We start from the raw sequence: 25,506 nt of genomic DNA on the forward strand, positions 1-25,506 counted from the left end.
ACAACGATGATGATGATGACAGCCAATCAGAGGACACCTCTCTTCTGTTCTACACTGCAAAAACACAAACTCGTACCAAGTATTTCTGGTCTATTTTCTAGTGCAAATATCTTAGTTTTTGCAGTTGTTTTTTAAGCTGTATTTTACAAAACTGCAAAGGAAACAAGTTTTTCGCATCACATCATGTGATCGTCATGAACTGGATGTTACTACTGGCAGAAATGACAAAGGCGACGACAGGAAGTAAAACACAATTTTTTAATGACTAATCACGTGAACAAACTTATTCACATGTGATTTGAACTGAGTTTCTTATTCAATGGAAACACAGCAATTGTGAAATAAAACAAGAAAAAATGTAAAATACAGCTGAAAAACAACTGCAAAAACGTTTTAATGGAAAATGTGAGTTTTTTTAAAATTGTCAATGGAAACACAACTAATGGAAAAATATCTCACTTAGAGCATGGGGAAATGTTCCAAGTAAAATAATCTGACATTGAAACTAATGTTTTTTTTTACTGATATTAAATTATTGACGTAAAACAATCTCTATCTTGCTGAAAAGTTACTTGTAAGTTAGTTTTGTCTTATTTCGAGTATAGTGAGATAAAAATGAGATGGAAAATACTTGGTAAGAGTTCGTGTTTTTGCAATGTACACAGACAATACAGGTAATTTAACAGTAACAGAGTAAGTCATAGTCATCTTATCATAAAGTCCTGAGTATGGATTCGTACCGTATCTCGGGATGATTCCCCAGGCGGTGAATGAGGCGTAAATCCCACCGAACATCCAGAACATGCACAGCCAGGACAGATGCTCCCCTCTCTTATCCGTCTGCAGGAACTCGGAGAAGTAAGAGTAGACGATGGGCACCGTGCCGCCGATGCTGACAGCATCAACAAAAAACACAGAAAATAAAATACTGTCAGGAAAGGGATTTAACTGGTGAAACTCTTACCAAGGTAACAAGTAACAGGAAGGAAAACAGAAAGAAATTAGGTATAAATCAAGTTGGAGGTAAAAAAAAAAAAAAGAAAGACAAATTTAAGGTGAGGCTGCTGTAATTGCTTTCTTTAAGATATTTTATTTAACCAAGATAGTTTAAAGATGTGTTTCTGACTCTTGTGTGTCAGAACCTTTTGTTATCTCTCAGATTCAGCAGGGAAACTGTGCATGCCTCAGTGACTCTGCAGACGGTTTTTACTGTTCAGCTCAGTTTGTGACCTTGTTTTTCAGTCCCAGTGGATCACAGTTATTCTGAGAGCGACTCTGCTGCGTCACTGCAATCCAACACCGACTCGACTGCAGCTGCATGCACGAAGCTCAGCTCTCATTGCTTTCACAATAGAACAGAAAAATCTTACAATTTTGTATCTTTTTCAACTACGCACTGCAAAAACACAAAATCTTACCAAGTATTTTTGTCTGTTTTCAAGTGCAAATAGTGCAAAAAACTAACTTAAAAGTAACTTTTTCAGCAAGATATAGAAGCTTGCTTTAGGTAAATAATTCTTGAATATTTATGAGAAAGTACTGAAAGTACTAAAAGTACATTGGCAGATTATTTCATTAACAAAACAATTTTTCCATCTGTCAATGAAGCAAAACATTTAAACCAATATTAAGCGATTATTGAGTCTAAACATCTCCTGAAAAGTCACTTGTGAGCAGGGGTGGAAATTAAAAACTTTCTCCACCAGCCGCTGTGGCTGGTGGAGAAAGTTTTTTACCGGCCACTCAGACATTTCACCAGCCACTGATTTTTATCTTTCGATTACAAACCCCACCTGTACAAGCAAATTATATAAAATATAGAATTTCTTCTTAACTCTATGAAAACCGATTTACTGACAATAAGTTTTCCATACATATCTATGTAAACAGACTAATTTAACAGCAAAGCATGGACACCTTAACAGAGGTGTTAAGCAATAAGTTCACTTGAAGTAATTCAGTGATTCTTGAGAAGAGGGACAAAACAGGTTTTTGTCAACACTGTCTGACATAAAAAGAATGTAAAAAAAAAAATCAGGCATTATTTTGGGGAGCATCAGAACTTCTGAGGACCCCGTGACCTCTTCCTTTCTCTTCCTTAGAGGGTTAAGCAGTTCTGGTTAGCATATGTTATTCTTTAGTTTTTTCTTCTGTTTTATTCCTAAGTTGTTCGTCACAACCATGATGTGTCAACACCATAACTGACAATTTACAAACTTTTTATGAAATTTTGTGAAATAAATGCTTAATTTTAGTAAACTGTAAAGATTTCACGGACCTGATGAGCTACAATACAATACAAAAAAAAAATTCTGAATGGGCTAATGCGCTTTTTAGCCTTTGTTATCGTAGTTGTTGTGACCCGCACGGTCTCTTTCCGCTCACTTCGCTCGGACTCCTGTTAGCTGAAATGACTATTTATAAACTTGGAAGGGAGGGGCGGGCCAAGGAGGACTGAGCGATTTCATTGGATAAGCCCAATGTCCGTCAATAAAATCAACCAATGGGCTGTCGCGATTGATAAAATTATATGTCATGTATTTTTTTGTTAAATTATGACCTCCTAGGGCCGCCCCATATGCAGTGTGTGCATTAGTCTGTAATGTATCCCAGACGGCCAGTCCTCCCCTGGACAGAAGTTCAAACTGAGTGGAGCTTTTTTTTTTTTTCCTGTTCAAATTGTCAACCCGCCACAGTGGGTGGTGGGTGTTGCTCCAAATTATGCGCCATTTAATGCTTTTACCCGCATTTGGCCAATGGCGGGTGCTAATAACCACCCCTGCTTATGAGTTAGTTTAGTCTTATTTCAAATGTACAAAGACATTAGCACCATAAACTAGACCAAAAATACTTGGTAAAATTGTGTGTTTCTGCAATGTGTCTATAGAAATAAGATAAAAGATATTCTCAATGGGGCAGTATTATGTATTTTCCAGGCTGATAGTGCCATTTTCTAGTATTATCAAGTAACTATGTTACCAGTGGGTGGAACTACCCTGGGGTTGCTAGGAAACAGACTGAGCTCCACTGGGGTTGCTAGGAAACAGGTAGTGGCTGCTAATTTGTGATGTTACTTTCAGAAGGTTTTTGAAACAGCTCATTTTCCAGACACCAGAAAACGTTAGGTTATTGCCATAAAACCTCTGGGTGTTTTTTTTAAAGCGTTTTGACTGTTTTTAGAAGTAGAGACACAAATGGAAGCACTAAAGCGATACGTCTTCTTTAAATAAAGGTGATAGAGACATTAAACTTAACAGAATGATAGTTTAGTTACCCAATCCCAGACAGCAGCCTGAAGAAGAGGAAGAAGCCGTAGCCACCAGCAAACGATGACAGGAAGGCAAAGATGCAGTTTATGCCTAAAGCTAAAATCAGACAGCGCCGACGGCCGGTTTTATCAGCCAGACCGCCCCAGAGGAACGCTCCGACCATCATGCTCAGGAAGACCACCAGACCTGCACAGAAACACACACATTAAAGGCCGTTAAATGTAGTTATTTTTGTTTTGTTTTATGTCTGATCATCTGGTGCAGAAACCGATGCTTGCAACACATTCTCACACCCGACTCGTCATATATCAACACATTCTCACACCCGACTCGTCATATATTGACGAGTTGGGACGCCGTCTGACCATGCGTCACATATTGACGCGAAGGGTATACCCTTCGCGTCAATATGTGACGACTTGGGCAGGTTCCTTCACCGTAAAATTTTGACGATTTTGACGATTTTGGAAGGTCGCATGTTTTACATGGATTATTTACGCGAATGGTCCTCGCAAACACTGCCGACACTTCAAAACCCAAAAATTGGTTAGGTTTAGGGCAAAAATTACGGTAAGGCATCAGGTAAAACCCTTCGCGTGACGAGGACGGAAGTCCCATGCGTCAATATATGACGAGTTGGGAGTGAGAGTGGGTTGATGCTTTGTATCAAACTGCCTCAGAAAAACCAGCCTGAAATAACTCTATCCATTAAAAACAGAGTAGGGTAATAACTAGTTACATTTACTCAATTACATTTACTTGAGTAACTTTTTTGAAAGAAAAAAAAAAAACTTAGGTAAGGTACATATATGGCACATTTTCATCAACAAGGCAGTTCAAAGTGCTGTACGTGAATTAGAAGGAAATACAAACAAAACAAAACCAAAAGAAAGACAAAACGCTAAAAGACTAAATTAAATATTGGTTCCCCATGTTTAATAAAAATAACAATAAGTAATCGATAATTTATAAACTAATACAGGTTTGTCTGGATCTTAGGTTATTCTGGATTCGAGGTATAAAACTAAATGTTGGTTCTCTATGATTTTGGTTCTGGGTGGCTAAGTAAACTAACAGGAGTTTAGGAATATTTTACTACACTGTATTTTTCACTTTTACTTTGGTAATTTTATTATGAAGTTTTTCTTGAGTAAAACTTCTGGATTTTCTACCCACTGAATGAAGAACAAACATGTTTTAGCCAAAAACTCACCAAACACAGACACACACCTGCAGTTTCTGCTAAGAAACTGATTTGGAAAAATTTTATTTTGCCTGAATTTGTTACTTATAAGAATTATTATTATGTTTGTCTTTAAAATGCCAACATTTCCACTTAACTTTATATTTTGTTAACGCAGTAATATTCTTACTTACACAAAAGAGTCCCTCTCTGGTAAAATACAAAGTGCTCTGACAGAACTTACAAATGAACTCGACCCAGTTCAATACCGTTATTCATCTCGTCAGACGGTGAGGCTGATTCGACCCATCAAGTCTGAGTCACGTTTGCTCGCTCAGCTCTTTCTGAAATCTCCAGACCTGTCTGGCAATAATAAACCCGATCGATGCCAGAAACCAGCTGGTGGACGGCGTTTCGCCAGATGGTGGTGCAACAGGGGGCAACAGACGCTGTGACTCAGCGCGCTGATCCCAGGTTATGAAACCCCATTCTGTATGCATTTTTTTTTTTAGGAGACTCTGCACGGCTCCTTTCAAGGTCACCATCGATCGGTCCGCTGCTGAGTCAGAGCAGAAACACAGAAGGAGGTGGAATCGGCTCTGGATCGAAGAGCTGGGAGGTGGGCGGACGGAGGAGGCATGGAACAGACGAGCAAGAAGGAGATCAAAGTTTCAGAACAGAGTTTGATCCCTGCAGGGTTCCTATCTGATAGATGAAGAGGAGGATGAAGAGGCAAGACTTAAGTCCGAGTTGTTGTTTAGAGAAGATGCTGGGAATACAATTTCTTTCTAAAGAAAGACATACAATAAAAATCAAATGACAAATTTGACTTGTTGAAGCAGTCAAATTTCTTTGCTTCAGCAATCAGATTTCAGTCTGATCAGTTCTTTTTTCTTTTTTTTCCCCCCACCAGGGGGTCTTTTTGTGGGCTCTAGTGTCCCTTATATGACAGTAGGCTGACAGGAAAGGGGGAAAGAGAGGGGAGAAGACATGCGGCAAATGTTGGCCGGGTCTGGAAATCGAACCCGCGACGGCCGCGTCGAGGACTCAAGGCCTCCAAACGTGGGTCGCACTATTCCCTACACCACGACAACACGCCCCCAGTCTGATCAGTTCTGACTGGATGTTTTGCAGCGTCTTGTCACTTTAAATCCAAATAAGCTGCTGGCCCCCAACTCAACATTTACACTTGCATGTAAAAATGGCTGCAAACAAATGCAAAATTGTACAACCATGGGTCTTTAAAAAGCAGAAGTGGAGCCTTCTGCACATTTAACAAGAATGCAGCAAGTGGTTTCTGGATGGCGAATCAACAACAAAACACTTCTCTTTTCCAGCAGCCATTGTACAGCGCATACAGCGGTAAAACAAGCTGACCTAATGTGCTGAATCTCAGCTGGGGTTGCTAGGTAACGGGCGGAACTCTGCTCTGGTTGCTAGGCAACGGGAAGGTACCTATCAAATGTGACTTAATAAATTCAAAAATCAAACAATTATTTTAAATGGCCCATTTTTCCAGACACCAAAAAACATAAACTGATTTTCCCAAAAAACAGCCGGATGTTTTTAGTTGAGACTTAAATGGAAGTATAAAAACAAGCAAAATGTGAATTTAGCATAATATTGACAAAATATTGATATCCAGGCATTATTCACATTGCTATACTTGTAATCTTCAGCAAGGACTCTGAGTACTGAAAGGCTGGTACTCAGGGGAATCACAGATATGCCCATAAAGCGACTGAAGTTTATTTATTGCCATATTAGTACGGAAAATAGTAAGCTATAGTAAGATTACTCTGCAAAATAAAGGATTCTGAACTTTATTTATTCAAAAACCCTCTTGAATAATTCTCCAAAGAAGAGTGAGTCAACATTGTTCACTGCCAATTATTGCAAATTGTTTTTTTTTTAAATAAATGAAACAATTACCATGGATGGATGGATGGATGGATGCTCAAAGATTCGCCACAGCAGCATTCAATAAAAACTCTCTCAGTGAGCAGGGTAAGCAGTCGAAGACGTCTGCTGCATTTCTTTTTCTGCACCATCCATCCAGCTGAGTCACTGCTGCTCATTAGCTAATTAAGCTGCAGGAGAAAATTAACAGCTCCCTCTGAAAAGCTTTCAGGGCGTCAATCACACAGAGCCACTCTGTTTTCAGACTTTATTAGATCCACTCACAATTTTCAAGTAAATTTGTTTGTGTTTGTGTCAGTAGAACAAATTAAGCTCCATATGAAGGATGACTTCTGACTCTCAGATCATTCACCCTTCAATCAACTTCCTCTTGTCTGAGGAAATGTTTGCTAGTTAACAAATTTAGAGACATAAAAATCCTATTTTCCAGTTTCTACTGAGAAACTGGAACATCAGAAGGAGTCCAGAGAGTTCTGGGTCTGCCCAGAACCCCCAACCTGAGGTCCAGAATAAGGTTCTGTGACTCAGTACTTTTATAAGAGGAGCCATTTGTAAAGTCAGTCAATCAAAAATGAACAGCAATAATTGGCATTAGTTAGCCTGTGATAAGAGATAAAAACTGAAGTTATTTCAAGTCATATTTTCACCATGTTATTCATTAATTTACAATGATTTCCTAATTAAAATTAATATTTAATTAGCAAACAAAACCCTCAGCTTACAGATTAAATATTTTTGCTTGTTAAGTAAATATTTAACCTGAAGACGAATATTTCGGAGGACAATTTGTGGTTATCAAGCTAAATATTTGATTGAGAGACTAAATATTTAGTTTCTCAACTGAAAAATATATTTAATTGATAAATAAATTCCAAACTAAATTTAGATAAAAACTACATATTTAGCTTCCAACTAAATATTTAATTTAACTAAATAGTCAGCGCCAAACTAAACAAGAACTATACATTTACTCTGTGAAATTACATTTTTAGCTTGCTAATAAAATCTTTAGCTCTGAGCTGAGCATTTAGTTCTTAAACAAAATAGTGTGCTTGCTAAATAAATATTTAGATCGAAGCTACATATTTATTTTGGATCAAAATATTTAGTTTGCTTTAATATTTAGTTTATTAACTAAATAATTAGCAAACAAGCAAAAATATTTCTGATATAAATATTCAATTTGCTAACAAAATATTTACCTCTGATCTAATAATTTGTTTACAAACTAAATTTTTGTTTGTAAACTAAACTAAATATTTTGTTAGCAAGCTAAATATTTGGCTGACAGACTGAAAATTTAGCTTGTTAACCAAATATCTATTATACAATATTTATTGTACTAACAAATTGTTTGTCAACTAAATATTTAACTTGCTGATTAAATATTTAGATTGAAATTATAATTTATAAGAATATAACAGCATAGTGAAAACCATTCCCTATTTTTTCTCTTATGATTGTCTCAATAACTCACATTACTGCTGTTAATCTTTGACTGTCTAACTTTGCAAAGGCCGCTCTCTACCTTTATGTAAATGTTTAAAGTAAAATCAAATAAAACACCACATAAAACACTGACTTACTCAAACATCCAGGTTGTTTGGATCCTTTGAGAATGTGATAAAATCTAAATAAATTAAGTGGGAAAAGTGGCTCCAGAGTCTAAGAACAAGAGAGGAAAATGTCCTGCAGTTTAATGAAAACCTGTTCAGGAACTAAATCACAGCCTGTGACTGGAAAAGCACCACAGAGGCTCATTCAGGAGGCCTCAGGATGTCGTTCTTTCAGTCATAAGACTTGATTTAAACAGAAAAGAGTAGCTGCAAGTAAATCAACTCAGTGGGATTAATGATCTCAGCTCTTACCCAGCATCCCTTTCTCCGCATTGGACAGACAAAGGTCCTTTTCGGCAGACGGCAGAGCGAACGCCACCACGTAGCATTCGACTCCGTCGGCCATGAGAGCCAGACCCAGCACCATGAAGAGCATCCACTGGAACTTCCCGTGGCCGCAGTCCTGCATGATGTCCTCATACTGCTCCGATAACTCCTCCAGCTCGGACGCGGCGCTGCCGCCTTCTCTGGACTTCGCCCTGACACAGAAAACATTTGGACTCTATTGTTAGTAAGACGGGATCTGAGAATAATCTCAGATTGTTTAGTGATCTGACAGACAGAAAGTTTAGTGATCTTTCTGTCTTATCACAGAAAGCTCTACTAAAATGTGTTCTGCATCGTCTGGGTGTTTAACATTTCAGCCTTATTTTTCTGATTCTCACTGATTCTCTTTAGGAGTTTTCTTAATCTTGTGAGATCTGTGATCGGCCGATATTTACATATGAAGCCGATCGTATCTCCTGATCTTATCGACCTTCCTGGGGCCTCTAAAAATCAACCACTGTCTTCTTCTGCTTTGCTGTGAGAGAGGTGTGACTGACAGACAGGCCCACCAGATCCTGCCTGCTGAAGTTACCAAATGTCGCTTCTCTGTTTCCAACTTAGCGACTCTCTTGCGATATTTAGCAACATTTCAGACCAAAAAACATCCGTATCGGCCAAAATCAGAATCGGCAGGTCAGGCTTTTTAAAGATCAGTAATTAGTGATCGGTCAGAAAAGCAGTGCATTGTTTGAAGCATTGTTTCCATAAACAGTGCAGTTACTCTGCCTCATCCTCGTCTTCATCTCATTCAGGCCAATTCCAGATGCTGGCAAGCATATTTTAAAACTTAATAAAAAATATGTTTGTTACGTATTTATTGTCATAAATATGACAATAAATATCTTTTTTCACAGACAATATATGAAAAAGAAATACACCGCTCAGTCAGAAACAACCAATTAGAGCCGGGAGGAGCATCTTAGTGCTGTCGATCATCCTCGAGTACACTCTCCTCACACCCTTCCCCTTCCCATCTGCTATGCTGCAGCTGGTTCATCACAACAGAACCTGATATTTAGCTTATTAAATAAGATTAACGGGAACGAGGCTGGCCGTTACAAATCAGTTTCATCAGGAAGCTGTTAACACAGGACTGTGTAAATGTTTCCAGCCTCCAGGCAAACATCCTAAAAACAGTTAATAATGTTCCACAAGAGAAAGAAGTCAAGCAAACAACACACAAAATGATAATATGAAAACATCACCTTTCAAATAAACCCATAAGTAAATGAACTTAGATAATTTTTCTAACATTAACTTATTAATATTAGCTAAAATTGATAGCTAATATAAATTATTATTATTTATATAATATAAGTAATGTGTTATGTATATTATATTTAAATAATATAAATACAAAATTTATATTATTTAAATTTAAAAAATATTTTTTTATATTATTATAAATAAACAATATTTATAATAAGCTAAATATTATTTAGCTAAATAGTTGTAAACTAAATGACTTCATTTATTTAGGCCATGTTTTCCTGTAATGGTAAGATGCATGAGATTGATTGACAGCGCTAAGACCCTCCTCCTGCCTCTGATTGGTTGTTTGTGTATTTCTTTAGGCGATAGCAGCTCCAGGAGGAAGTGGAGCATATCGATCTTTTCACAGATTATCTGTGTCAAAGATACAATAACAAATTTTGCTGGACTATAATTTGTCCCAGAAGTTTTCTCAATAAATGATAATATTGTTGTTTTGAGACCATTTTCATTACTGTAATGGTATAATAATTCAAGAACACATTCTCAAAGTTCAACGTTAAATTCTAATGAACATTTAACACTGGAACTGGAAGACATTTAAAATATAGAAAATAAACAAAACAACAGAAACAACAAATGAATGATGAAGACCAAATTGTCCTCCAAAAAGAGAAAACTAGTTGAGACGAAGCAGCAGACTGAAGACTTTTATCATCCAGTTTTTGGAAGAAAGAGAGGAAAGAGAAAAACAATGAAGAATGTAAATGGAAATTATTGAATTTGTTTTAATTTATCATTGGACTAATTGATTTATTTCTTATTTCAACATGGTGACAGCTTTAACAAATATGTAAAAAAAAACAAAAATTTTTTTGGTCAAGTTTTATACTGTAGTTTTAGAGCGAAGAGTAACGCCTCACCGTGCGGCTCTCTGTGCGGCCTTCACCTCATCAGGATGTGGAATCCCCTGGTATTCTCCTTCGTACATCTGATCTTCATCATCGTGTCCCTCCGTCACGTCGCTCGCTGCGTCCTCTTCCTGAGGAGGATAATCCGCCTGGTAACCATAGTCGTCAGGACCGCCGCCTTCTCCGTAAGTCCCATAGCTGTCCCCGCCTCCCTGGTGGTATACGTTCTTCTGGTAATGGTCCGCCATTACAGCTATTTCAGCATTTAATAATGAGGGAACTAAAAGGCGTGCTTGCTGTCTCTTCTGATGGTCTAGCAGAAAGATAACACAATGGATATCCTTGTTTGCACTTTTCGGTGACCAAAAACTAAATCCTACAGAGATCTCTCATCATTTGCTTGTTTTATTATTTGGTTGAAAGTAGAAAGTCAAAGTTGCTGCAGTCATGTACTGTTGGAGGAAAGTCAAAAATCCAGTCTGGAGTCTTCATCAGTTTGACCCTGGAAACAGAAAAAAAAACATTAGTTGATTCTCCCATAACAGCAGTGCCTAAAGCAAAACATCAATTTGAGAAAAGGTACTCAGAAATTTAAATTTTTTTCTAGAAAATGTTTGAGTTAGAAAAGTCAGAAATTTCAATTTTTTCTAGAAAATGTTTGTTTGAAAAGTCAGAAATTTCAATTTTTTTTCTAGAAAATGTTTGAGTTTGAAGTCAGAAATTTTAATTTTTTTCTAGAAAATGTTTGAGTTTGAAAAGTCAGAAATTTCAATTTTTTCTAGAAAATGTTTGAGTTTGAAAAGTCAGAAATTTCAATTTTTTCTAGAAAATGTTTGAGTTTGAAATGTCAGAAATTTTAATTTTTTTCTAGAAAATGCCTGAATTTGAAAAGTCAGAAATTTCAAAAAAAAAATTCTAGAAAATGTTTGAGTTTGAAAAGTCAGAAATTTGCTAAATTTACACAAAACTCAGATTTTGAAAAGAAAAAAATCTGAAATTTTTAGATGAAGCTCTAAAAAACAACAACAAAACAAACAATGACATTTCTGAGATTCAACATTTAACATTTTTTTCTGAAAAATTTCTCAGACTTTTCTCACGTTTTTTTGTTTTTTGTGTTAATTTCCTCTTCCTTTTCTTTTTGCACCATCATACAAACATGATGATATTCAGTGGATTATGTCGTTTTTAGCTCCACTCTAACTGTACATATTATTATTGTTCAATGGACCTACAACTAAATGGCCAGGAATGATGCAAAATAGTGTATCTCAGTGGAAACGAGACATTAGGCTCAAACCATGTTATAAATAAATTTCCTTCTCATCCCATTTTAATGAAATGGGGAATGAATATAGGATATTTTGTTTCACATTCTGGAAGCAATATCAGATTACATCAAACTCTGAGGCTGTTTGTTCTTCAATAAACGCACAGAATAAATCAAATGTTTTCCAGGGTGAGCGTTAAGATGATACACTGAGCAGTTTGACCATAAGAATAATAAGCTTCTGCGGTTTCTTTTCTTCCTTCCCAAAGCTGCTGGTGATCAAACAGCATTAGACCATTAGGTTAACAGCAGAGCACCATTAGCGGTCAGAACTACTGCAGTTACTGCGGCACTTTGTCCCTCACAAACCAGCATTGTTTATCCGCCCACCGAGGTTTGTTGGGTTAATTCGACGGGGTGTTGCCCTCACGGTTTACCTCCATAATCTGGTTCTGTTCCCCAGATTAGGAATGTGACATCGGTATCGGCCGGTGTTGGTCATTTTTTCACACATCACTACCAAGCATTTTTGTCTATTTTCTAGGGCAAATATTTTAGTATACTTGATCAATCAATCAATCAAACTTTATTTGTATAGCACATTTCAGCATCAAGGCATTTCAAAGTGCTTTACATCAAATCAAACACAAAAACACAATGAAACAGAATCAACAATAAAAACACAACATTAAATCAGATTCCGTCAATAAATTTGCAATTGATTACGTTTCAAATCCAACTCTAAACAAGTGGGTTTTTAGTTGAGATTTAAAGGAAGTCAGTGTTTCAGCTGTGTTACAGTTTTCTGTAAGTTTGTTCCAGATTTGTGGTGCATAGATGCTGAATGCCGCTTCTCCTCGTTTGGTTCTGGTTCTGGGGACACAGAGCAGAACCAGAACCAGAAGACCTAACTTGAACTTGAAAGACCACACAAACTTAAAAGTAACTTTTTAACAAAATATAGGAGCTTGTTTTAAATCAGTAATTTCTTAATATTGAATAAAGAAAGTACTGGTTCCACTAGCAGATTATTTCATTTAAACAGAACATTTTTCCAGTGTAATAAGTGAAATAATCTGCCAGTGGAACTGATACTTTCTCATCAATATTAAGACATTTTTTACTTAAAGCAAGCTATTTCTTGCTGAAAAGTTACTTGTAAGTTAGTTTTGTCTTATTTCAAGTGAACAAATATATTTGAACTAGAAACGAGATCAATGCTTGGTAAAAACTTTTGAGGTGTGCTATTTGTTTGCTTCATGGCAAACAAAAATATGTCTCAATGCACATAGGTTTGCATTTTAATTATTAATTATTTACCTCCTCTGGTTTGTTTGACTCTAATTCACAAATACAGAATACATTATATAATTTTAAGTGTTAATTACTTAATAATACATTTCAGGTCTTTGGAAACTTATTGCATTTAAAAGTGACAATAATGAGGATTTGGTTATTTTTATTCAAACAGTGCTAAACAAGAGGCTTACAAAAACAAATATGTGTCTACGGCTGAAAGCTTCAATAATCAATAATCAAAGGAGAAGATGAACCAAAGGAAGAGGAATATTGTCATAATATTAAATTCATAAAAGGCATCACAGAACAGAAGTAAATAAACAAACAAATGAGGCAGATGGAGAAAGTCTGTAGTGAAACCGTCTGATAACAGCGACAGCCACAGGTTGTTCAGCAGGAAATTAAAACAAAACTTATTCATCCTGAATGCATCACATGATTGAACAGAGTTTCAGTCAGACTGTTTCTCAAGAAAAACACATAATTTACCATTCTGTTGCTAATAGCTTCAGGAATTAACAGCTCTGCATGATCTAGGAACAGTAGCAATCGAGTTCTGCTGATCAAATATTGATTAGTGAAGGGGTCTGTAACGTTGCAATATTGCTTACAAAAATCATTTAGGTTTTATTTTCCACCGGCAAACACAACTTTTAGTTTGTGCGGCTTAGAGTTGCAGGCGGTACACATAATGTTGATTTTAGATTCACTCTTAAGTGTATGTTTCACATCTCCTCAAATCAGATTTTGTAGTCAAACAAACTAGAGTTTGAGTAAAAGTGAACTGAAGAGGGTGTGAATGCATCTTAACATGAATCTAACCATGACAAAGAATAACTAATCACAGGAAATAAACATGATCTAACACCTAAATAATTAACTACTAAGAACTGATCAAAAGTAAAAACAGAAACTAAGATTAAACATGAAAAAAAAGTAGGAAAGCAAACAAAAGAAATCAGCTTCCAGTCTGCAAATCCCACCAAACATCTTCAACAATGTCTACTGAAGAGATCGATGCAAAAACACAAAATCTTACCAAGTATTTATGTCTAATTTCTAGTCCAAATATCTCAGTACACTTGAATTAAGATGAACCTAACTTACAAGTAACTTTACAGCAAGATATATGAGCTTGTTTTAAGTAAACAATTCTAATTATAGATTAAAAAGTACAAGTAAACTGATATAATTCATTTGTATCAGACATTAGGGGAAACCCCACATGATCCTCATGCAGGTCCACTGTTTCATTACATTCAGCGGTTTATAAACAAGAGACGGGTTTCCACTGTAAAATTTAGCTGACAAACATATTTCTCAGATCAGACGGCTGAACAATTCCTACTGTCTGTGCTTTATACACCACAATCGTTAGCCCGTACAGTTCATGACGGCTTTGTGATCCAAGGGTTCCCCCAGGAAACCTGCTGAGCCCAGTGGCTGGGTGCGAGTGCAGTCATTCATCCAGCGCCCCGTCGTGCTTTTGAGCCAAAAATGTTTAAAACTGACAGGAAATTTTTAAATACCACTTGATAACCATGTGTTACTGAAATATTGGAAGATTAATATATGAACACCAAAGTCTTAAAAACTGTTAACATTTTAAAAAGACTGAAGTAAATAAGCAATGCTTAGCCTGGTGGGGGCACCAGTAAAGCCTGGTGGCCCGCCAGGCTTACAATACACTGGGGGAAACCCTGGACTCAACGGCATAATGCTGTTTAATCCCAGGGTCAAATGTGAGGCCATCTGCCTGACAGCTGAAGGCCCAACTGGGTCATCAAAAGGACAGGGATCCCAAACACAGCAGATTGGCTGAAAAACAACAGAATCAAGTCAAAGTCCCAACCTCAGCCTGACTGAAGTGCTGCTGTGGGACCTTTGGAGAGATGCGCAGAAACAAATCAATACTGGAAGGAAGAGAGGATGAAAAATCTTCTGCCACAACGAGAGAGACAGATACAGTCTAAGGGAAGGGAGAAGCAATAGGGTGAAGGGAGCAGAGTCTTAGGGTTCATTCACACCAGACCTGTTCAGTCGTATTCAATCAAACTCTGGTTCGTTTGTCTAGAAAGTCCGGTTCATTTGTGGAGGTGTGAATGCAGAATCAAACTCTGATCCATCTACCTCGGTCTGGGTTCGGTTGAAGTGAACCCTGATGCGGTTAAAATGCATATGTGAACACCAAGTGGACTGGAAACTGCTCCAAAAGCAGGAAGTGGAGTCCAGCGCGGGGCATTCTGGGTACATACAACCAAAACAAATACACGAGGCTAGAGGGAGAAATGCCTTGTGGTCTTTTATCGGACACAAAAGAGAAATCCTACAATCGCTACAACCTAAACTACTCCATTTGTTGACATTTTGTGAAGAAGGAAGTTGCACTCAGTGTCTTCGTCAGAGGTTTTCATTTCCTTCAGTGGTTCTTGGTGCAGCACCCCAACAGGTGAAAAGGGGAACAAGATTTTCAAAGAGTTTGGTTTGTTCGACACTCTAAATGTAACAAATGTTGCTAATTTGGTCCCAATTGAACCGACTCTACCAGACTACCAGGTGTGAAAACTCCCTATAACTCTGCACAAGAGCATGGCATGACATGGAAATGCTTCAACACCAAAACAGTGCTTTATACCAATAAGGAAGAGTTTTGGTCCAACATCCGGACTGAAACAGGGTTCTGACTGAATGCGAAGCAATCCACCATCAAGAAAGAAGATGGTGGAGTGCGTCCACTCCACCATCACGCTTAGGAATCTGAAAACTATCTACCATTTACTTTTATCTCTCATTCTGGGAGATAAAAGTAACACATGCACCAAAACACCTGGCCCCGTTTCCCGGTCCAGAAACAGCACAGTAACGCTGAGGCAGCTGCAGAGAGCAGCGTCAGCCCCGTCATTTAGAGCAGATTAATAATGCATCGAGTTTCTTTCTACACAGACTGAAGGCACTTTTCTGCTTCAAAGTGGAGCAGAAGGAAAACAGCTGCTTTAAACAGACAGAGGGCGGATTTTCTTCAACGTTTTTCACATGACCTCCTTTAGAAGAACAGGCTAAATCTGACCGAGAAGCTTACAGCTGGGCAAAGAGCTTCACCAAGCTAACGCTACACAGGAGAAAATAAATGTAGCTAAAAGAAGCTAGGTGAACATGTAGAAAAACAAAATAGATTAAAATAAGCTAAAATGGGATAAGCTTAGTCATCCCAGTTTACCTCGGTGCACACCAAGCTAGTACTAGCTAAAGTACACCAAGCTAATTAATGGCAGGATAAAAACAAATAAATATTTAGCTAGAAGTTAAGACATAAGTAGATCAAATAAGCTACATTAAAACCAGTAACGGTAACTTAAGTTCAAATGAAAATAGTTAACCGAGGATAATGTAAGCTAAAGAAAATAAGCTAAACCACACAACACTAATCTAAGAAAAACTGAAAGTGTCCCGTGTTGAAATACAATTTAATATAATATAAAAGGCAATTTAATTTAATGAAAGTGAAAACATGTTATTATATAATAACATAGCATATGCTAAGCTATCATAACCAAACAAAAGAAATTATGCAGGGCTGATCTTAGGCAAGAAAAAATAAGACAAATTTACATAAACAAATTAAACTATGTTATTGTTGGCTTAAAACAAAACCTAAACAAAAATAGAATAAGTTCCGCTAATGTTAGCTTCAGTAAATTACGGAATACCAAGCTTAAGTTCATGCATGAACATGATCTAGACCAGAGGTGTCTAAAGTGTGGCCCCGGACCATGTATGGTTCTTAATTTGGTGGCCCCAAACTGCAATTCAAGAATGATTCAAATTTGTCCCGTCCAGGATCGGTGGTGGATGCAGATGAAGAAGTTTTATTTGAAATTGTGGTAAAATCACAGATAAAAAAGATTTACAATAAAAAATATTTAGTGCATCACAAAGTATTTGTCTTTTCATAACTAAACCATATAGCGCAACCACGTTTATGCAGAGACAAATTTTTAAAAAGTATTCAGAAATATTTTTTTTTTCTTACTGTTGTTTCATAATATAGGAACAGAACTGTTTAGTACTGTTTAGTTTGAGTTACTTGAACTCTAGTTTCCTTGCCTAGAAAGCCCGGTTATTTTGAGGAGCTGTGAATCCGTCATCAAACTCTGACGTAGATCAAAAAAGCCAACTGTAGTCCACCTCAGTCTCAGTCCGGCTGAAGTGAACTGTGGTGTTGAACATGTGAACGCCAACCGGATCAGAGACCTCTTCAAAAGCAGGAAGTGGACTACAGCACAGTGCATTCTGGGTAAATACAACCAAAACAAACATTTCCTCCGCTAGCGAGGAAAATGACTTGGGATTTTTGACCAAAGACAAAGGAGAAATACTGCAACCTCTAAAATCAGACGCCACTCCATTTTTGTTTACATTTGGTGAAAAAGGAAGTTGCACTCTTTGTCTTCTTCAGAGGTTTTTGATTCCGGTCTGCTCTGCATCCCCAGAATCAGAACCAAAGCTGGAGAATCAGCATTCAGCTTCTATGCTCCTCTAATGGAGAAAACTTCCAGAAAACTGCAAAACTGCCAAAACACAGTTTCTTTAAATCAAGGCCTGTTTAGAATTCCCTTTAATTAATAATAGCTGGAACTTTGATCAATTTACTTGATGTGTATTTGATTGATGCATTTGATGATGTTATTTGACAAATGCAATGTTTACTGTTTGTTTCATAACTGGTTACTCACTGTTTGATGTTTTTTTTGACAAGTCTGAACTCATTTTAAATTCTCTGTGAACTATCTGGGAGTTTAAATTGCAGGTGTCATTAAAATCTGTGAATTTCTGACAGCGACTCTGGGTCATCAGTGGAGAGTAAAACCGGGGAATTCTGCTTCTAATGAAAAAGATGCCCTGGTTTACCCAGAAAGGTTTTTGTTCTCTGCCCCACAAACAGGCAGACGAGTCATCAGTAACAATCTGTTTCTTTGCAGTCAAACAGAGTTGGCATGGAGCCTGAAAAGGATTTCTGAAACGTGAGATTGGTGTGTGATTACATAAGGCTGTTGGTACTAAATCGCTGCTTCAAAGGCTCCCAACGGCTCATCAGAAACAGATCCATGTTCTGATTAGATCTGAGATATAAAACTGAGAGTCCAAAAGGAAAAAGTTCTGATGCAGATCTCACATGCTTCATTTTGCTTCAAATATCAGAATAAAATCAAAGCCAGACAGAATTTAAAACCTTCAACTGACACAATAAAGAACAACAAAGCACTTCTCTTACCAGGACAAAATAATCTTGAAGTATATCCGTTTGTTTTGTTTTGTGGTGTTGTTTTCAGGAAATCAAAAATCTGCCGTGGACTTTGCAGAGAGCAACCCACGCTGAGGCAGGACTGAAGGATTGCTAAAGGAGGAAGATGCCAGCCTTTCCCAGTTTCACTGCAGCGCTCCTCCCTGCTAGTGACGACCCCCCACCCCTCCACCCTGCCACGCCCTCAGTGGTTCAGTCCTCCTCAGAGAACCGAGATGAGCTGGAGCGAGCTATGTTCCTGCCAGGAGGGGGGAGGAGAGGCCTGAGGAGGCAGATGGTTGGCTGGTGGGAGGGGGTGGAGGGATGGAGGGATGACAGATGTGTTGACTTACAGTAGAGAAGCTCTAGATTCAATAAAAGCATCACCACTTTGTTTTTTTCCCCCCTCTTCTCTTGAGTAATTGATTTTACTGATTCGTTCCAGACATGTCACAACCATTGTGTGGAGCATATCCACATCAACACTATGACCCTTTGCAGCTACGTCACTTAGGCTACGTTCACATTGCAGCCTGAAGCAACCCAAATCTGATTTCTTTTTCTTAGTACAGCCTGAATCTGATTTTTTATGGCAGTCTGAACAACACAGATCGGATTTTTTTAATGTGACCCAGGCCACTTGGATATCCGATACGTATCTGACCTTCTCAAATATGACTGCAGTCTGTAGCCCAGTTTGTCTCCTCAGATCATTCCTTTTGGAGTTATAGCAGTTTCCTGACCTTGTATGCATAAAATCATATCAAATCTGAAGGTGAAAAATCCCTGAAGTCTGCGTTTGCGGTCTGTATCCTGCTTTAAGAGTGATTACAGTCAGAGCGAACCCTCCTTCCTAACAGCAGGCCATATGGAGCCGCCTTGCTGGGCTCATCATTAGCACATTCATGCTGATGCTGTTTTCACCTTCAGGTGGAGGAAAAGGTGTCAAAAAGGAGGAACAGGCTTATTATCTTTTAAAAATCTGCTGAAATCTACAGAAAAGGATACATTAGTTGGTCGGCAGTGAAGTTTTACTGTAAGAGTCTCTCATGTGTCTAAGATCTCCAGACATTGAGAACAATAGTGATAAAAAAAAACAACAAAAAAACAGTAAAGCTACAATATACAGAATAAAGGAAGGGTTTTAAAAAGAAACATTTGTTGTTGGAAACAAATCTGAGCAAACCGTCGTCACAGAAAGCAGAAAAAAGCATTCATGACCGCATAAACTATAACTCCAATCCGGAAATAAAACACACAAATTATCCATTTATTTGTTACTAGACAAATAAACGGATAAATAAGCAGATGTGGTGCAGTACTACTTAAATAACAAAGCAGCCAAAGTCCAAAGAAAAACAGCCAAACTTCACAAAACCTCAATAAAATACCCTCTAGATGGGCCAGAAGCAAGATATAACGACAAGTGGAAGCATGCATATTCACACGAAGGTAATAGATTAGTGAAAAAATGTTCAAGAAGTGCATATATCAAAAAGCTAGCTAGTTACCTAGATAGATGGATGACTAGGTTCAATATATAATAATTTCTGAGATTGTTGGAAGCAGTGATATTTCTGCTGGGTGGAAGGATCTGATCCAACACTCATTAGTGCACTTAGGATACATCTAGGACTTAAAGTTTGGTCACTTTAAGGAACCAAACATAGTGATTTTAATTATTTAAAATAGGTTTTATTATTATTATTTACTTATTACTCAGATAAATTGAATCCACACCCTGGATATTAAAATTCCATGACCCAGATTTGATCCTGGAAAAGGTTAAAGTTCATCATACAGTTTGGTTCACTGACCTCCCCTCTAGTAAAAACAGTTGGTTTGGACCAGCTGACCCTAATCTTTTCACTCCCATCAGAGTGACTCTCTCTGCAGTCAAACCACCAGCTGTGGACGTTCAAACACACAATCAGGCGACGGGGAACATCCATAATCCCAGCGGCTCACTTCAGCAGGGATTACGCAGATGTAAGCAGTGGGACTGGAAACTCTACGGGTTCACGGAGAATCACCGCTCTCGTGTCGCATGTGACCTCACAGGATTTCAGTTGCAAACCTCAGCGTCGCTGCAGGTCAGAGGGATGCAACTCCACTCCTCGAGTGCAACTGTTGATTGCCTACCTGCTCGGACGCACCTGAATCAAAAAGGCTGAATTACTTCTTTGGCATGTCAGCGGGTTTTCAAAGGCTTGGTCATTAACCATTAATTTGATTCATCCAAAAGCTGCAGGACACTGGCTACAGATACTCCTGACATCATTAAAGGTGATCCTCTATGCTTCCTTGGACTATGCCATTTCTGCCTATTTTAACACCTTCCAGCTGTTTTAGGGCGTCTTGTCCCTTTAAATCCAAATAAGCTGCTGCTGGCCACGCCCCCAACTCAACATTTACACTCCCATGTGAAAATGATTGCAAACAAAATTATACAACCAAACATCTTTGAAAAGCATTAGTAGAGCCTCCTGCGCAACCAACAAGATTGCAGCAAGTGGTTTCCGGATGGTAAGTCAACAACAAACCACTTGTCTTTTCCAGCAGCCATTGTACAGCGCACACAGCAGTAAAACCAGCTGACCAAACATGCTGGAGCTCTGCTGGGGTTGCTAGGTAACAGGCAATGTCTGCTGATTTGTGACATTATATTCTGTAGGCTTTTGAAACGGCTCATTTTCCATACACCAAAAAACAGTTGGGTGGGGTTAATTTAGAAGCAGTCGAAACTGAAACTGAAGTATAAAAACATAAAAAAATTTGAATTTTGCATAACTGATCCCTTTAAGTTATATAAACACTCTCTCATTATCACAGGGAATGCAGATGATTTACTTTTCTGTTGTATCCGCAGCTGAACCGAAAGCTTCAAGGCTTCTATAGTTAATTAGTGAAGCTTAATTAGTGAGCTAAAAAAAACAACAGAAAAAAACAGAGTTTCTTGACTTTAGCAGGAACCTTAGTCCATGACTCTGGACGTTAGTTCTTGTCATGGATCCAGAAAGCTGGAATTTCTCAGATTGATCTCCCTGATTTGGCTCGTCTCAGCACATTAGATTGGATTGGACCGGTCGGCCAAGAGATTCTGCAACCCGAGCAGACGGCAGCGAACGCTGATCAATGAGCAGGATGCTGATTAAAATACAACCCCTCCCTTTTTCTGCTGGAACAATCCCTGCTGGCTGCTTTCCTTCAGCCTTCGGATCAGGCATCAGGTCTCCCCTCAACCAGGGCAACGACACAGAAAACCAGAATTCAAGTACAAGTTTGCTCACATTTTGTTTTTCTTCATCTGAATTCTGTTATTTCACTCTTTCTTGGTCTAAATGGGCAGAAACTGAGCAGATAGTCTAATAAAAACATAAAAGTGCTTGATGTGAACTTGATTCTGCTTGCTTGAACACCTCTGGTGTTAAGCATCACTTTCTTGCAGATGGATCATAAAACCCACATTTATCGTCCTCTTTCCTTCCTCTCAGCCACTTTCCTCCCCTCCTCCGCCTTCATCTTTTTTCTGATTACGCCCCTCGTCTGCTTCCTTTCCATGCATTATAAATAAGGCCGAGCCCAAACAGCGCTCTCTGCAGCCCCCCGTCCTGTCGGCTCACTCCTCAGAAAACTCATGAATTAATTGAGGAGTGCAGATTCAGGAAAGCAGGATTCCTTTAAAACAATTCATGACGTGTTAAAAATCTGGGGGGGTTTTCCCCGTTTTAACCTAACTGCAGATTATTGTTGCACGAACCCAAACTGGTTTCTTAAAGGCAAAGGATCACCTGATTGCAGTTTTGAAAGCACAAATTAAAAAGATGGCATTAAAAAAAATGGAGCAAATGGGAAGACAGTGAAACTCAGAAGATCCTATTTTATTTTTAGTGGCCAACCTTAATAAAACATGGCCACAAACTAATAATAGTTTGTGTTTTTATTTATTTGTTTGCATTTCTTGCTATTTATTTATTTAGCATTATTATATTTTTCATCCCGATCGATGTAACGGTTGATTTTGTGACTACATGTTTTGTAAAATTTGCTTTCTTGGGAAGCAATAAAGACAAAAAAATAGAGCCAGGCTATTAATTGAAGCTTGAATAATTAATGCAATGATAATAAAGCTGTTTGAAAACCAAGAACAACCTTCAGTCTTTGGTGAAAAGCCAACAAAACTCAAGGTTTTTAAGAACTTTACATTCTCAAAAACAAAATATTTTATTTTATGCATATATCTGCTGAAGATATTTATTATTAGTAGCATATGTATTATTTTATTTGATATTATGATTAGATTTTTATTTGAAGCATTTATTTTATTTTATTTTTTTTTTCCAAATAAATATCTGTATTATTTTTAAATGCATTTATTTCATTCACATTTGATATAAACAAAAGTGTTGAATAAAAAAAAGTAGCTGTGAGAAAATAATTCTTATATAGTTTATTCCTTCATCGATGTGATAAAAAATTGCAACTACTTTAATAAAGCGTACAATTTTTACCAAACTCCGCTTTGTCTGTATGTGTAAAAGAAGATTTAAAAAAAAAGATTTAATCAAAATAGATGGATATACTTAGAAGTAAAATCATGAGTTAGCATTTCCAATTTTTATGTAATTGTCTAAGCTTTAACTGGTTTTAAATTATTTTAACACTTTCCTATGAACAGTGACTGTTTTTAGCATGAAAATGGCTTTCTACCCGTTTATTCATCAAAAATTTAGATTTGGAAATTTCTCAAAACGCACCAAGGACGAAAATTTACAGACAAGAGGCAAAAAGGAAAAAAAAGAAAATTATCTATTTACTGCACCACTGTGGGCTGCACAGTGGTGCAGCTGGTAGAGCTGTTGCCTTGCAGCAAGAAGGTCCTGGGTTCGATTCCCGGCCCGGGGTCTTTCTGCATGGAGTTTGCATGTTCTCCCTGTGCATGGTGGGTTCTCTCCGGGTTCTCCGGCTTCCTCCCACAGTCCAAAAACATGACTGTCAGGTTAATTGGTCTCGAAATTCTCCCTGTGTGTGTGTGTGTGTGTGTGTGTGTGTGTGTGTGTGTGTGTGTGTGTGTGTGTGAATGGTTGTGTGTCTCTGTGTTGCCCGGCGACAGACTGGCGACCTGTCCAGGGTGACCCCGCCTCTCGCCCAGAACGTAGCTGGAGAGGAACCAGCAACCCTCCTGACCCCATTAAGGGACCAGGGTGAACAGAAAATGGATGGAAATTATCTACTTAAAAAAGTGACATTTTTTACATTAAATTGTGTTATCACCCCTTCAAAAGCTTCTGGAAATAAGATGTTTTAATCATATAATAAAATTTGTGTCTCTTACTGAGCAAATGATTCATAGAAATCCATTCAAAGTCCACAGAAAGTGCAGCTACTTCAATTATAATATCAGCCATCAATAATCACCTCACGCTGCAGATTAATGATGAGAATGGAGCCTGAAATGGCTCTGACAGTGGGCTGTATTTGTGTTTTATTGCAGATGTGAAGCAGCAGAACAGCTGTTCTTTATTCCACACAAACGAGCAAAAACGCCACGTTACGTAACAGCTGGAAGACGCATCTTAAAAACATGTTTGGGTTCTCCTGATGCATCACTGCAGCAAGTTTCAAGGAAAGAACTTCATCCAAACTAAATGTGGATTTAAAGCAGCCAAACGCGGCAGCTCCCAAAGAAAAATTAAATATTAATATTTAAATGAGTGAGAGCCGCAGAGCGGAGATGAAAAATGACAGAGAGGTCGATTACTTGCCTTGTTTTAGTGCAGGACGGGGAAGAAGAGGAGCGGGATTTCCCTCGGTTTCCTCCCTCTACTCCTGCCTGGATGAAGGAGATCCCAATGCATCGATGGAGATGGAGGAGGAGGAGGAGGAGGAGGAGGAGGAGGAGGAGGAGGAGGAGGAGGAGGAGGAGGAGGAGGAGGAGGAGGAGGAGGAGGAGGAGGAGGAGGAGAGGGAGGTGTTTCTGTCCTGATGCAGTCTAGACAAGGTCTGAATACTTATCAGCTCCATGGGTTTCCTGCTCGCTCCACCTCATTCTGCACAGCAGTGCAGCTTTAAATCGGCTGCTTCTGAGAATTCATTATAATCTCCCTTATTTATTCAAGCTACCTGCAGACAAAGTTTGAGGAATATTTAAATGCCATTCTGGACCTGACCTTGCTCAGTCAGTGCCTCAACCAAACCAATTTAACCAAACCAAATTATTTCACTTACAACAAAACATTTTTCCCATAAGTTAAAGAATTTAACAATAGAACATATGCTTTTAAAAATCCATATTAATGAACTATTGACTTAAAACAAGCTTCTGTGTCTTACTGAAAAGTTATTTGTAAATTAGTTTTGTTTTATTTCAAGTGCAAACATATCTGCACTTGAAACTAGACCAAAAATACTTGGTAAGATTTGGTGTTTTTACAGTGTGGGAGAACTGAGCTCATCGCGAGGTTTGCAAAGGTCAAAGCTCGTTGATTAAAAGCATCTAGGCTCACATTTAGATCTATTATAGCATGGTGAATTATTTTTCAATCATGTAGTAAACCCTCCAGCTGAAATTGCTCCATCAATCAATCAGCTCACAGACTTTCGTAAAAGCAAAAGGTGAAGGAATCTTCGTCTTCTTGAGTTAGTGATGGTTCCCTCCAAGAGAGGCAGGCAGTTCGTCTTTAACATGGCCTCTCATGCAGAAACTGCTGCTTAGCTGCAGAGGGGAGGGAGTCAGGATGTCCAAGATGATCTAAAATGCAATGCAAATAGTAAAATACAATATTTTTTAGAATGAGAAGTAGACAGGAAATTACATTTGATCAGATTTCAAGCAAAAACTTGGAAGATTTTCTGTTTATTGTCAAATTAATAAGTGAGGAAAGTCTGAGTTATACAATTCCTTATGCTTTAATAGGATAAACTGCTTTTATATCATAGTAAAATTAAAAGTGGGTTTTTTTCAGTCTTTTTCCTGAAAGATTTTTTGAATTTCACTTTTGAAGCAGTTTCCTTTTTGTCCACAAGGCGTTGCTAAAACTCAAGACATGTACAGACTGATTAAGAGAGAACATCGTCGATTGAAGGTACTAAAGACAACGGAGTTTACTAGTTTGTTAATGTTCAGTAAATGAGAACATTTACTAAATCTATGTGAGAGATCTGTGTTCTTACACAGATTAAAATCTTGTTAGAGAACAGAAAAACCCAGGAGCAAAC

General features: G+C 37.9%; 1 protein-coding gene across 2 annotated transcripts in view; it reads right to left on the minus strand.

Annotated features, from left to right (window-relative positions):
- The window catches only part of LOC122836151 (synaptic vesicle glycoprotein 2B-like), a 41,170-nt gene that overhangs the window by 11,913 nt on the left and 3,751 nt on the right, over positions 1-25,506 (minus strand). Inside the window, exons 1-5 of one of the 2 annotated variants that reach the window (XM_044125875.1) lie at positions 18,280-18,439; positions 10,451-10,940; positions 8,241-8,467; positions 3,275-3,455; positions 741-892 (exon numbers count right to left, since the gene is read on the minus strand). In XM_044125875.1, the coding sequence (XP_043981810.1) occupies positions 741-892; positions 3,275-3,455; positions 8,241-8,467; positions 10,451-10,686 (796 nt within the window). In that variant the 5' untranslated portion in view covers positions 10,687-10,940; positions 18,280-18,439. Of the gene's footprint in view, positions 1-740; positions 893-3,274; positions 3,456-8,240; positions 8,468-10,450; positions 10,941-18,279; positions 18,440-25,506 lie in introns of those variants that run through there. The other variant, XM_044125876.1, reaches the window with a different exon arrangement.

Source organism: Gambusia affinis, linkage group LG08, assembly GCF_019740435.1.
Source record: "Gambusia affinis linkage group LG08, SWU_Gaff_1.0, whole genome shotgun sequence".
Lineage (NCBI taxonomy): Eukaryota > Metazoa > Chordata > Actinopteri > Cyprinodontiformes > Poeciliidae > Gambusia > Gambusia affinis.